General features: G+C 57.4%; 2 protein-coding genes across 2 annotated transcripts; one reads left to right on the top strand and one right to left on the bottom strand.

Annotated features, from left to right (window-relative positions):
* The first annotated feature begins 913 nt into the window (after positions 1-913).
* On the top strand, positions 914-5,989 carry TLCD3B (TLC domain containing 3B). Its single transcript, XM_063098816.1, has 5 exons — positions 914-1,038; positions 1,950-2,033; positions 4,561-4,795; positions 5,263-5,358; positions 5,530-5,989. Exons 1-5 carry the CDS (start codon positions 914-916, stop codon positions 5,815-5,817), a joined length of 828 nt encoding a protein of 275 aa, XP_062954886.1. The 3' UTR covers positions 5,818-5,989.
* A 913-nt stretch (positions 5,990-6,902) lies between these two features.
* Positions 6,903-11,039, bottom strand: C6H16orf92 (chromosome 6 C16orf92 homolog). The gene is given in 5 exon segments (XM_063101113.1): positions 6,903-6,994; positions 7,091-7,259; positions 7,261-7,299; positions 8,315-8,388; positions 11,012-11,039. Coding segments are annotated over 5 exon segments (402 nt in total).
* Positions 11,040-14,233: the final 3,194 nt, after the last annotated feature.

Below are 14,233 nucleotides of genomic sequence, written 5' to 3'. Positions count from 1 at the left end.
CTGGGCCAACTTCCTCCCCAAACGAAGAGCCATCCCTCCCCGGGCCCTTGTCCCCAGCAGCCCCCTGTGCTGCAGCTGCTGTCTCTTTAAGGGCCTCCCCCTCCCTCTTTCTCTGCTCCCCCCATCTCTGTCGCAGCCGCTGCTGCTGTGGCTCAGAGCTGCATGGGGAGACGCCGCTGCAGGTCCGGTTTCTTGGTGTCTGGTCTGTGCCACCCTTTCCCCACCCCTCCCCCACCCTGCCCAAGCTGGAGACTTCCCCCTTGCCCTCCCCTCCCCACAGAGGGGGCAGGGGGCTGGGCATGAACTCTCTCTCTATAATGCCATGTGCGGCGTCAGTGCTGGGCCAAGGGGACTGTGGCGGCGGCGAGAGGAGGCAGTGGAGGCAGGAGAGCGGTGCTGACCGCTGACCGCTTGCCCAGCCGCTCCTCTGTCGCCCTCCCTCTTCTCAGGGCTGGCACCACGGTCCCACCCCCACCCCCCACCCCGCCTTCCCAGGCCCTCCCAGGCTCTCCACGTAAGCCGCCCCTCCCCACCTACCTAGTCGCTCCCTCCCCTCCCCCACCCGCATCCTCCTCCTCAGTACCCTCTCCCTCCCTGTCCTCTCACCAAGTCCTCCCCTCCTCGTCTCTGTCCCCTGCCCGCTCACCGGCTTTCTCCTGCTCGCTTTCTCCCAGCCTCCCTCGCCCCGGTCTCTACCCAGCTGGCCCTCTCTCCTGCTTCCCCAGCTCCTCCTCCTCCCTTCCTCCCTTCCCCTGGTCTGCCTCCCTTGCCCCCATCCCATCCCCACCCCGTCCCCTTTGTGCCCCTTCTCCCTTTTCTGGCTTGGAGTCCCTTCTCACCTCTAACTCCCTTCGGCTCGGCCTCCCTGTCCCTTCACGGCCCGCTGGTCTCCCTGCCCAAGTCCTGAGCCACCATGCTGACCCCAATGGTGGCTGGGGGGGTGGTGTTCCCCGGACTCTTCCTCCTCTCCAAGAACACGCTCCAGCGGCTGCCCCAGCTGCGCTGGGAGGAGGCCGACGCGGTCATTGTCTCAGCCAGGTAAACCGCAGCCCTCCCCCCAGCCCCTCTCCCCCTCTCAGGCTTTCTGGGGAAGGAAGGGATCCCAGCATTGCCTGGACCTTTGGCCTAGTGGGGACTGGGCACCCCTGCAGTGGTCGGGGGGCTTTTCCTCCAGGTTCCTTCCCTCCTCACCGCCTCAACTCACTGTCCCAAGAGACCTTGTCCAAACCCAGCCATCTGGTCTACTAGTACTCAGACTGTTTCTCTTTCCTTCTCCCAGTCACCCTCCCACCCTGCAGAACAGGACCAGCATGTGACTAACACATTCCTATAGGATATTAGGGAACAAGGCAAGGGGAGGAGAGCCATATGTTCAGGGCATTGTTTGTGGGGACCAGGGACAGAGCAGTGACTGGTAGAACTCTGCACAACCTGGAGTAGGGCCAGAGTTGGCGATGGGAGCATGGTGGCCATCAAAGAAAGAGTAGACAAGTGGCCAAGGGGTATTAGGGTTCACCGAGGGGCCGGAGTGATGACCGGCATAGTGACTAGGCAGCCGAGTGGTGCAAGACCAGGCGCAGGGCTCCCCCGGCCCCCCTCGTGCCGCCCCCTCCCTTCCCAGGAAGAGGCCTTGTTATCAGCAACACATTCTCAGCATTGTCTCACCTCAGGGTGACATCCCTGGTGTCTCCTGAGGGAAGACAACTCAGTATCGACAGACTGAGGGAGGAGGAAGGCAGCAAGGAATGGGGTGAGCTGAGGAGCAGCTGAGCGAGTCCAGGAGCTGTGAGCAGTGCCGGCGGGTGAATCTGGACAAGCCCAGCCCAGGAGAAGTGGGCAAAGACAGCCCTGAGTAGTGTCTGAATCGAAGCACAGTCACTAGACTAGCAAAGGGGAGAAGTCGAGGCATGCGTCTTTCTCTTCTACCACTGCTCCCTCTTTCTCCCTAGGCTAGTGTCCTCTGTCCAAGCCATCATGGCCTCCACAGCGGGCTACATCGTTTCCACCTCCTGCAAGCACATCATTGACGATCAGTAAGTGCCATGCAACCAGTAAGTGCCTCTGCAGGCTCCAGCAGGCTGTGTATATGTGTGACCCCAGAACACGCCATATCTTCGAGAGAGCTCTAGTGGGCCCCAAGCTCCTACCTTGGGCCTGAGCAAGTGAACTGCAGTAGCTGCAACTCAATACCAGGGACAAATTTGTCCCATCCTATCCTTAAAGGTCAGAACCAAGGGGAAATGGAGTGGGGATCAAAGAGTCCTGGAAGCAGTTCCTAGTTGGCTCCCTGGACTCTTGCAGTGCGTTCCAAGTGTTGTTTCCTCTCTACATCCTTCTACCCTTAGACACCTCAGACCCAACTGGGGTGCCCCCATCTTCATGCCGGACTCACATCTCCATTCTCCCAGAATCCAGGCATCCATCCCCAGCCTCATGCACAAGGGAGAAGCAAGGACAGAGATGGCACCCACAGGCCACTAGCGGTCAGGCAGTGGGGGAAGGGAGGGAAGGTGAAGAGGCCAAAATTTGGCACTGGCAGCTACTGCAGTGCCTGGTGCTTGCCAGAAAGGACCAGGCCAGAGCTGGGGCAGGAGGAGAAAAGAGCCCTGTCCGTGGTGCTGACGGCCGGTTCAGGTGCCCCACAGGCACCTTGAGTTGTGTGCGGGATGCTGCTGATGACCAGGCCAGGCTTTTAGTCTCTATTTCTGCTCCCCTTCTCTGGTGGTCTGAGCCCCACGGCATATCATCTGATGACCCTGACGCAGAGGGGCCCCTCTTCTCTGCCTCCTCTTTACTCACTGATGGATTTCCCTTCCTGGAAGGGCTGCTGGGAGGAGAAGCTGAGTTGATGTGTGTGGCACTGGCCTAGGACAGCTCTTGGCTCATATGCAGCAGATGCTTAACTCTTTCTCCAGACCCTGCCCGGGGGCTTGGCTTCCTCCTGCCTTCCCCCTCCCCTTCCCACCGCTGGGTCGGCCTGAGCCTGGGCTCCCAGGTGTTCCCTCCTCATCAGCCTCCTGCACAGAGGTCACCTTTTGGCTCTTGCCAAAGGCCTCCCTGCCCCCCAGTTCTGCTCTTGTCCCTCCTTCCCCTTTAATCCTCAGGTAGGTGGGAAGGATCAGGGATAATCCAGTGGCAACAGCTGTTCCTACTCTGAGCACCTAATTGTTGAGAGGGTGGGGAGGTGACTTAACACCTCACACTGCTCCCCAGGGTGGCTTCCTGTCCTCCCCGATAGCCCAGTGGCCCTGTCTCCCACTGTGTCTGCCAGGCCGCTCTCTGGGCCACCCTCACTATAATGTCTCACAGGCTGGCTGGATCCGTTTCCATTCTCTCCCTGTATCCCTCTCACCTCTACCTGCCTCCCAGTCACAGTTCCAGCACCACTGCACCGTGGGCTCAGGTTCCCTCTTCCCTGAAGTCCTCCCTGCCTGAGAGTGGGCCGCCTCTCCCTTTGTCAGCCAGCCTGCCCCAGAGTTGCCTCCTGCTTCCACCGCCCCTGGTCCTTAGCGGCCTCACCCCCAGCTTCTCCATGTCTCCCGTAGCACCTCCTCATATCTGAGTTTAGCTTTTTTGGCCTGTGGTTTCTGTCTGGCTTTGCTCTCATCCCTCCACCCGTCTGAGCTTGCCCAGCCTGGATCTGCCTTTCCAGCCTCCCACCCCACCTCAGACCTGTCTCAGGACCCCAGGATTTAAGAGAAAGGGCCAATGTGCTGAGTCAGGAAGAAACACGCAGTGTTGCATATTCATGAACTTCTCAGTTTTGTTTACTCTCAATGTACGTAGAATTTTCTCTGCTCTTGGCTCCTTTTGCTCGGCGTTTTCTCCTTAATGCTTGGCTGTACCTGAAAACAAACAAACGAGCTTGGGTCACATTTGGGCAGAACAGACGGCAATGACAGCACCTTTAAGTCACCAGTGGGGCCTGTCTCTGAAACTCTTGAGTCTTCTAGGAGCAGTGGGTTGACCACGAGAGCCGTGGAGCCAGATTTCCCATGTCTATTCCTTGGCCAGATTACCTAGCCTCTCTATGACTCAGTTTCCTCATCTGTACAGTGAGGATGATCACCATACCTACTTTTGATTGGGTTTTGATGAGGGGGAGATAAGTTTATGCATGCAAAAGCTCTAGAATGTTAGAACAGCACCCGCACATTGTGAGTAGGCACTGGTTGCCGATGTGGTCTCTCCCCCTTGCTGTCGCCCCTTCTCTGCTATTTGTCCTCACCTCAGTGGTCTGCGTACCTCGCCTGAGTTGGTTTCACACTCCATCTCTGCCCTTTGGTCTGCAGATGTCTGTGATCCCTTTTCCTTTTGCTCCTACCATATTGCAGAGAAAGAGAGGGAAATGTGGGTGGGTTCTGAGGTCCATCCAGCACTGCCACTTACTGACTTTGTGACAACGTGACCTCGGGCAAGTTTCTCACCCTCTACCCTTGGGTTCCATCATCAGTAACTCGAGACTCCACTTTCATCTCAGGGTTGCTGTGAAGATCCCTTGAGATCTGACTCATGCTCACAGTCTCTCTCCCCCTGGTCCCCTCTTTCTCTACCTGACAGACACTGGCTCTCCTCTGCCTACACGCAGTTTGCAGTGCCCTACTTCATCTATGACATTTACGCCATGTTCCTCTGTCACTGGCACAAGCACCAGGTCAAAGGGCACGGAGGGGATGATGGGGCCGCCAGAACCCAGGGCAGCACGTGGGCTGTGGCGCGCGGCTACCTGCACAAGGAGTTCCTCATGGTGCTCCACCATGCTGTCATGGTGCTGGTGTGTTTCCCGCTCTCGGTGGTGAGTTCTCCGAGGGCCAGGCAGACCAGAGGTTCACAGCCTGGTCCTCCTTGTCCTGCTCATGCCAGCACTGCAGGAGCCTGGGAGGCCCTGGGTCTGGGTACCAGCAACAGGGCAGGCCCAAACTGGCACCGGGAAAGCCATTGATGGGGAGGTGGTTATTGAGCCCTAGCCCAGCTCCAGTCCCAAGAGGCACAAGGGTCTAGACTGTGCCCAGCTATGGTGCTTTGGAGCTGTTGCATGTCTCTGAGCCTCAGTTTCCTCATCTGTAATGTCAGGTATCCAACCTTACCTGCAGGACTGTTGGAGGGGCACAGTGAGGTTATGCACCAGCTTTGCTACTGCACACACGTGTTCAGACTGCCAGAGTTCAGCATTTTCAAGAGCAACGGAGGGGAGAGAGAGCAGGGGCTGGGGCTGTCCAAGAATTCAAGGCCCAGCCCCTTACCCTCCTCCTCTGCTCTCAGGTGTGGCGACAGGGCAAAGGGGATTTCTTTCTGGGCTGCATGTTGATGGCAGAGGTCAGCACCCCCTTCGTCTGCCTTGGCAAGATCCTCATCCAGGTGAGAGGGTACCTAAGCGTATGTATCTGCAGGAAGGGCACAGGAGGGGCAGGCGGAGTGTTGGGCCTGGGAGCAGCTGTAGGCTGGGGCAGCGGGGGGGGTGGGTGGCGCTCTGCCTGGGTTGGGGGCTGGGCCGGGGGCCCCTCCTGGCCAGCTGCCCTGTGCCCACAGTACAAGCGGCAGCACACACTGCTGCACAAGGTGAATGGGGCCCTGATGCTGCTCAGCTTCCTGTGCTGCCGGGTGCTGCTCTTCCCCTACCTGTACTGGGCCTATGGGCAGCACGCGGGCCTGCCACTGCTCGCCGTGCCCCTGGCCATCCCGGCCCACGTCAACCTGGGCGCCGCGCTGCTGCTCGCCCCACAGCTCTACTGGTTCTTCCTCATCTGCCGCGGGGCCTGCCGCCTCTTCCGGCCCCGGGGCTCCTCACCGCCCTCACCCTGTCAGACCCAGGACTGAGGGCGGGGCCCGGGACCCTCCCCATCCCCACCCCGCAGGGACCTGTCCCTGGGACTGATGGGGCAGTTGGAAGCCAGAAGCCTCTTGCCTGGACAGCCCCAGGACTGACAGATGGACTCAGAAGGGGGAGGGGGCACCTTCCCTCGGGCTGAGGATGGGGACCAGGTGACAGGAAGGCAGGGAGGGGGGGAACCCCTTTTCCCCACAGTGTCCCTTCTTGCACGCGCTGTGCTGGAGAAGCGAAGGAAAGAAGGAGGGGCCACTTCCCACCCGCTTAGGGCTGAGGGCTTGTGGGGAGATGGTGGGGGACTCACGGGGACCAGGAGTCATAGAACGTGGGGGAGGCCCCGCTGCCAAGGACATCCAGCCCCTCTGCTGCAGACCCCTCTGTCTCGGGGAGGGAGAGGACAACTAACCAAACCTCATGGGCCTCAGAAGAGGACAGTTGTCCCCCGCAGCTCCTCTCCAGGGGAGGCCAGACTGAAGAATCTTATTTATTCATTTGCCCAAATTCAAACTAGTTTGTGGGGCACGGGGAGGTAGCTGCTACCCCCCAGCCTTCCCAGTGCTGAGCACCCCTGGGGCAAGGGGATGCCCCATCCCTCCCCGTTAGGCCGCACATCTTGCCCTCGGGCCCTGGCATGTCCCTGGTGCTACAGACCTCTCCAGGCTTCCTCCAGTCTGGGTTGGGGGACCCTGGGAGGTGCTTTACAGACCGCTAATAAAGACGATCTGCCTGAATGCCACCAAGGCCCTCTCTTCACCCAGTTCTTTGGGGCCAGGAAGGGAGGGGGCTGGGCAGCCAGAAGAAAGATGACCACAGAAAGGCAGGTTCCCAGCTGGCCACTGAGCAGACAGGGAGGAAGACAGCAAGGACCTTTATTTGTCAGCAGGAGCAGAGGGTGGCTTGGGCACCAAGGCCGGTCCAGGGCCGTGGTCCGGCTCTTTAGGCCCCCTTCTGGCAGCTCCTGTGGGGTGTGAAGGTCAGAGGTGGGAGGTCACACAGTGCCTCTCCCAGATTTGGGTCCTTCAGCCTCCCCTAAAGAAGGCGCAGGTGGCTGGGGTCAGGAGCATGGGGACAGGCCTCACATGTGGGTGCAGAACTGGAAAAGGATGAAGAAGAAGGCCACCACCAGCGCGCCCACCAGGATGTGATGGAAGAGCCCGGAGCTGGAACCTGCCAGACAATAGCGGGAAACGGGACCCTTGACTGCCCTCTAACTGAAGGGTCAAGGGCAGCTGTCCTCCAGGCCCCTTCTCAAGGTGGCCATACCTGAGTTAACAAAGAGGACAGGTCTCTCTCCAATAAACTGGGCCACGGCCAGGAGCTTGGCTTGGTCCGAGTCTGGGTAATCAAAGAAGTCAGGTCTGTCTATGAAGAGTGGAGACTCTGCTGCTGGGGCTGAAGCCTTGGCACTCTCGGGGATGGGCGCTAGGACCCACAGCAAAGCCTGTGACAACAGTCAAGCAGACCCCTGCCCCCTACCCCATGGGTCCAGGCTGACTCAGAGCCCCGGCAGGCCACACGGCCTTAGTGTGGCTCTAAAGGGGTTGGAGTTTGTTCCCAATGTCAGCCGAGCTCTCCGTGAGAAGGCCCATGCTGGGATGGACATGGGGTGGATGAGGGAGAAAGGTGGGAGAAAAGACAAAGAGCCAGGGTTGGCCTCCCAGCCCCCAAGGGGTCATTGCCCCTTGTCCCCGAGCCCTCCTCCTTCCCACTGCTCCCAGACAGCTTCCCACCTGTTTCTATGGCTCCCAGCTGGGCCAGCCACACCCACACCAGCACCCACTGCCACAGCCTCATGACCCCTCCACTTCTGTTATGGGTGGGGGCTCTATGATGTCACAGCCCAGAACCATTCTGATGGTGAGGGGTGAAAGAAAGTGCTAGGAGCTGGGCCCCTTCCCCCAGCCCCCAAATTAGAACAGGAGAGGCTGGGGCCCACAGAGCCTTCGTCTTTCAGGATGATGCTGATAAGACAGTAACAGTGGCAGCCCCAGAATTTATAAGTAGGAGGGACTTGTGGGGCGGTCTTGCTGAAAGCAGGGACTAAAGGGAGCTGCATTTGTACAGCAGGCCTGTTTTGCGGGGGATCAGGGCTACACACCTCCAGTTACTCCTCAGATAAACCACAGGTAGCTTTTATTGAGCACTTATTACTAGGCCAAGTACTTTATACAGACTGACTCGTTTAACCATTGCAGTAACCCTGCAAGGTAGGTGCTCGTGCCCCCATTACACAGAACAGGGCACCAAGGCACAGAGGGGAAAAGTAACACAGGCAACACACACTTCCCAGGGGTGTGTATTTTCCTCCCTGAGGCTCTCCCTTGCATTGTGTCCCCAATCTAGGGACACAAGGGTCTCAGCCATCTGCAAACCCTGTCTCAGTGCTCCGCTGAGAATGAACCTGGGCTGGGAACCAAGAGAAACAACAGGCTGTGCCCACTAGGTGGTAGCAGTGTCCTGCTGCGGGTTTCACCCCCGCCCACCCGCGGAAGGCCGGCTCTGGCACTCCAGGCTCCTGCCTTGCCCGCAGGTTGTGTCTGGTGCTGCAGCAACAGTGATCACTGGGGAACGGGAGGCAGTCAGGTATTGTCAGAGGCAGTCCCCTGACCCATCCCGAAGCAGATCTCTTGGCCACCCACAGAGCCTTCACAGACTCTCACTGCTTCTCAGTTTCCCTTTCTGTGGCTGGTGAACATCCCCAAGCCCAGACCATCTCCCCACTCTGTCACTTCCCAACAGCCATTTTTAGTCCTGTGGCCCCATCTCAGCTCAGAAGAGTTAGCTCCCCTCTGACTGGCAGGTAAGCCTGCCTGTCACAGGCATGTTCCTCCCCACTCAATCCCAAGGACACTTCAGGGTCTCCTTGGTTTACTGCACAGATGCCTGTTCATCAGCCTCCCACAGACCCGGTTCCGTGGCTCCCCAAAGCCAGGTGTGTATTTGTGGCATGTGTAAGGTCCTCTGCTCCACAGGTGGGGGCTCCCTCCTCCACTGGATACTCGGCCTCTCCATCTGTCCCACCTTCAGGGACCCCAAAGTCCTAGCCCACCTGTTGGCACAATAACCCTGGAGGGCACTAGCCGTGATTGGCTTCTATTTCCTGAACAAGAAAAAAGCCCAGAGAAGAAAAAACAGGAAAAAGAGGAGGGAAGTGAATGTCCATGGGGCCGCCTCTAGCGCTGGCTCCTGGGGGCTGCTCCCTTTCCATGTATCTCTTCTAAGAAAAAGCAACAGGACCAGCCTGTGGCTCACTTGGGAGAGTGTGGTGCTGTAACCATGGGTTCGGATCCCTATACAGGGATGGCCGGCTGGCTCACTTGGGAGAGCATGGTGCTGACACCATCAAGTCAAGGGTTAAGATTCCCTTACTGGTCATCTTTAAAAAAAAAAAAGAAGAAGAAGAAGAAGAAGAAAAGGAAAGCAACTTAGCCAGAGCTGCAGGGCTGTGAGGAGAGTGGGTTCTCAACAATCTGTGCCTGACACTGGGCCAAGGCTCCCGCCCCAGGCCCATGCGCAGCTGCTCCTAGCGTTTAGCTGGGAGAAGGGTCCAGAGCCTGTAGCCTTTGGGGTTGATATTTTAGCTCCCTCAATTGCCTCAAAAGAATATATCTGCTTTCCCTACCAGAAAAGGCCCTTTCAACTCAAGCAGTGAATTACTCATTCATCCACCCATTAAGGAATGTATTGAGCTGCTGCTACGTGCTGGGCTGGACTCCATGTATGGCTTAGGTAGAAATCACCAGGGCCCGGGTCTCTGCCCTGCAGGATCGCAGGCAGCGAGCTCGTGAATGCACGTATTCTAATAGTGACAGACAGTCAGGGGCTGTCCACACTTGCTGACTTCACTCCTTCACCTTTAACGTATTCTTCAACCTCTTCTGATAAGGGTTTGTCCCCACAGCATCACTGAAGCCACTTAGGTCAAGTCCACTAATGACCTCTTAATCTGCCAAATCTAATGGTTACTTCTCTTTCCATTCTGTCTGTCTCTCAACATGGTGCACCTGTCCCCTCAATCTGAGCATGGGAGCCACACACCAATTTCTGGACAACTCCTCTAGCCAGCCCTTGGGCCTTCTCTTTTCTATCTATATTTTCTCTCCCTAGGTGATCTCATCCAGTCTCATGGCTTTAAATACCATCTATATGCTGGTGACTCACAAATGTATATTTCTAGCCCAGACCTCTCCTCTGAGCTCCAGACTCCTGGATCCAACTTCCTGCTTGATACCTCTGTTTTTAAGTCCAAAAACATCTCAAATGCAATAGATCCCAAACTGATCTCTTGATTCTCCTACCCCAACCTGCTTCTCTCATCTTGTCATCTCAGTAAATGCTCCTACCACTCCTCTAGATGTTCTACTCAACACAGAAACCTAGGGATCATCTCCAGTGCCTCCCTATCTCTCACCTGACAAACCCAGTATTAAGACCAGTTGGCTCAACTTCCAACATAAATTTCAAATCCTTCTGCTTCCCTCCGCTCCAGTGCTGCCCTCCTCATTGAAGCCAACATCATGTTTCACCTGGCTTATGGCAACAGCCTTTAGTCTCATTAATTGCTCTGTGTTCACTCTCACCCCCTAAGATCCATTCCCCAACCACCAGCCAGAACAAATGAGAACACATGCGTCCACTACCTAAACCCTCCAGTGGCTTCCTAAGCTTCTTCCCTTTACCTGCAAGACTCTTGGTGGCCTCCCCATCCACCCACCCACCTCAGCTCTTTGCATGCCTCCTCTTCTTGTGGCCCATGCTATGCCAGGTCTGGACTGCCTCCCGGCCTTTGCACAGCCCTCTGCCTGGGATGCTCTTGTCCCACACCTGTCCTGACTAACTCCTCCTCATCTCTCAGGTCTCCACTGAGTCAAGACTTCCCCTGGGAAGGGTCCCTGAACTCCCAGGCTTTGTGACCATCCCCCGTCACTGCATCAATCTTGCTGGATTGGAATTATCTGTGCATTTGTCTATCTCCGCATAAGGCTGCGAAACCAGAGATGGATGGTAGGTTTCGCAGCCTTATGGGGAGATAGACACAATATATGGTAGGTTTCAATAAATATTTAGTGAATGACTGGATGCATGACTGGTGGACGGAAAGCCTTTCTGCCTCTGGACAACCAGGGCTCAGCACTGCCTGCCATTTTCCCCTGCAGTTGGCTTGAGCTCTGGCCTCATCCTCACCTGCCACCACAAGGCTCTCTGGAGGCATGCTGGGCCGGGTCTGAGCTGAGAGCCACCAGAGGAAAGCCACGGACAGACAGGACTCTACAGGCTCCTTGACCAGGTTGTCCCTCCCCTCACCGCAGGCCCCTGTCACCAGGCCAAGGAGACCCTCCCACTATACTCACCAGCTGATGTCCTGGACAGCATGTCCTGTAGTCCTGCCTCTTTTCTTATCCAGGAGAGCCACAGAGGAAGCCTAATGGTTGCCTTTACTTTTAAAATACACTATTTTAATGTATTCTTTGGAATAGGTAACATAAGCACATGGCACAAAATTCAAAAGGTACAAAAAGATGTACGTTGAAAAGTAAGTCTTCCCTGTTCCTGCTCTACCCTGCCCCACAGCCACCTCCTCAGAGGTCAACATCATTACCATTTTCTTGTACAGCTTTCCAGAAATAATTATGCACAAATAAAATAAGCGACTACATATAGCCCCCCTTTCCCACTCAAATGGCAGCATTCCAGACATGCTGCTCTGCACCTTGCTTTTTTAAGTTAAAATGAGATTGTGAAGATGATCCTACGAAAGTATGAAAAGATCCTCCTTTTTCCTGGCTGCATACTATTTCGTGGTATTGTGTCATAACTGATTTAACCAGGCTCCTAAGCACGGACATTTCGGTTGTTTCCAATCTTCTGGAACAGTCTGCAGTTAAGAACCTTGAACTTCTATTATTTTGCTCATGGGTCAGCATTATCAATAGGATAAAATCCCAGAAGTGGAATTTCTGGTCAAAGAGCATGTGTACCTGTCATCTCAGTGGCTACTATCAGACTGGCCTTGCAGAGGCGGTGTTCACTCACCCACAGCCTTGCCAACATGGGTGTTACCAGACACTTTTAAGTTTGCCCAGTTGATGGGTGACACATGGTATCTCAGTATAGTTTGACTTTACATTTCTCTTACTTTAAAAAAAATTATGGTAAAATACACATAACAAAATTGATCATCTTAGCCATTCCTAAGAATACAGTTAGGTAATGTTAAGTATATTCATATTGTTGTGCAATCACATCTCTCTTTTAAACACAATATTTAGTGATGCCAACTTAGTGCCAGGCCCAGTCTGGGACATAGGGACTGGGAGATGAATCAGCCTCTGCTCGCTGTGGAACTCCCTGGCTGGTGGAAGAGACAGAAATGTAAACAGGCATCAACCAAACAGTGTCAGCCCAGCGAAGTCTGAGGTAGCGCTGGAACCTCGGGGCGGTGGGGATGCTCCGGGAAGGCTTCCAGGAAGAGGTGACCCCTGAAGGAAGGGAGGGTCTCCCAGGTAGAGGTGGTATGTGGGTAAAAGTCCAGAGGCCTGAGATCTAGGTGTGTTCTAGGAACAGCAGATAAGTCTTCGTTGCCAGCCTGCTGTGGGCAGAGGGGGTGATCAGGTCCGGGTCTGGAGAGCCTTGAAAGCCACTGTGAGGACTTTGTCTTTTGGCGATGGTAAGTTGGGGACAAAGGATAGTGAAGATCAAAGGCTAGGGTTAGGCAGACAGGCAGGTGGCAGGGCAGGAGGGCGCGAGCGAGGTGACAGGATTCAGGTGAGAAATGACAGCCGATGAGGAAGACGTAGGGCTCTGGGGCATTCAGAGCGAGCCCGGACGACCCTCTCCACCTGTGGGAGGAACTGGAGGTGGCAGGAGGTGCGGGTGTGGGAGTGTAGATTTCCAAAAGAGATGTCATCCCTGAGAAGAGGACACGGGCCCCTGGGGACCGGTCTGGGGCACAAGGAGAGACTCCTGAACAGCCAAAGGGAGGAGGCATGAGGGAAGCCACAGCCTCGGGCTTCTGTCTCCTCCCTCAGACTGTGAGGTTCCCCAGCCCGGCTCGAGGACCCCCGAGATCCCAGGCCAGCGACAGCAGGCGGATCAGACCCCCGCCCCTTGCCCGCTCCTAGGTCACAGCAGATCTCTACGTCCCTCCCCTGTGGATATGAGGGGTGGGACAGATGCCCTTTCCTCCTCCGCGATCTCTGTGCGGGGGAGGGGCGTGAGGCTGCGGGGGAGGGGGAGGGAGTTGAGCCGGCGTCGCCATGGCAACGAGGCTGGTGGTCTGGCCTGGAGCCCGCGGGCGGGAGGCTCTGGGGGCGCCACGCGAGGGCGGCCAGGGGCCGGGGTCTCCCGGGAGGAGTTGGGAAATACCCGGCAATTCTCGCCGTTGGGTCCCGGTGGCGCAGGGATCCCGCGTGTTAGCGAGTGTGTGTCTGCGAAGTTCTCTGGGTGAGCGTGCCGGCGCGTGTCTGGGTGTGTGCTGGGTGCGAGCGTGCACACGGGGGCACAGGCGTGTGCGCGCGCGAGCCTCCGAGTCCAGTGTGCGCTCCCGAGCGTGCCCGGGCGGGCGGGTGTCCGCGGATCCCGCCCCTCCCAGCCCCCCGCCGCCGGCGGATCCTCGCCTTCCCCCGCTCACCCCCTCCTCCCGCACTTTCTCTGCTCTCCCTCCCTCTCGGCGGCACAGCCGGACTCCGCGCTCTTCTCGCCCGCCGCCCTGGGAACCGCCGGCCGTCGCCGCCCAGCCCGCAGCCGCCGGTCCCCCAGCGCCCGGGCACCTGTCGGAGGCGCAGAGACAGGTGCAGGGGGCTGGCCGGCCGGGGGCGCGAGGGTGAGGGTGAGCGTGTCGGCCCGTGTGTGCTCCGGGGGTGTTTGGCTCTCCTGCGGCTGCAATTTCTGGCTCCCCCGGGGAAAGCTAAGCTCAGCAGGAGGCATCTAAGGCAGGGGTCCCTACCTGGGCCGCGGAGGGCGGGGAACCAGGCGGGCACACAGATCCTGGGGCTGAGGGGTGGGTGACACCCTTACCAGACCAGCGCCTGGTGCGGAGGATGGACAGAGCCTCAGAGAGGCAGAGGAGGGACGTATGGGGCCGCTGGGGGCGTTGACAAGGCTCAGGGTCAGACTGGGGCCCAGAATGAGAGGGAGGAGCTGGGAAGATGACAAAGGGACAGCCTAGAGGTAGGTGGGCACGGCTGAGGTGGAGCCACGACCTGGTGGCAGCCCAGCCCCGGTAGAGCAAGGCTTGGGATCTGGAGGGCCCAGGCCTCCTGCCTACCCACGAGCTGACATCCAGGAAGGAAGGCCAGGGAGGGCCCCACAGTGTGGGGAGGTTACCACCAGGAGCCTATAGGTAGGTATGAGGAGTCAGCTCCGGGCTCAGCTCTCTCCCACCCCCTCCCCCCTCAGGGGTGCTGC

The sequence above is a fragment of the Cynocephalus volans genome, chromosome 6, assembly GCF_027409185.1.
Source record: "Cynocephalus volans isolate mCynVol1 chromosome 6, mCynVol1.pri, whole genome shotgun sequence".
Lineage (NCBI taxonomy): Eukaryota > Metazoa > Chordata > Mammalia > Dermoptera > Cynocephalidae > Cynocephalus > Cynocephalus volans.
The sequence above is the reverse complement of the archived record's forward strand: the minus strand, read 5'-3'. Positions and strand labels throughout refer to the sequence as shown.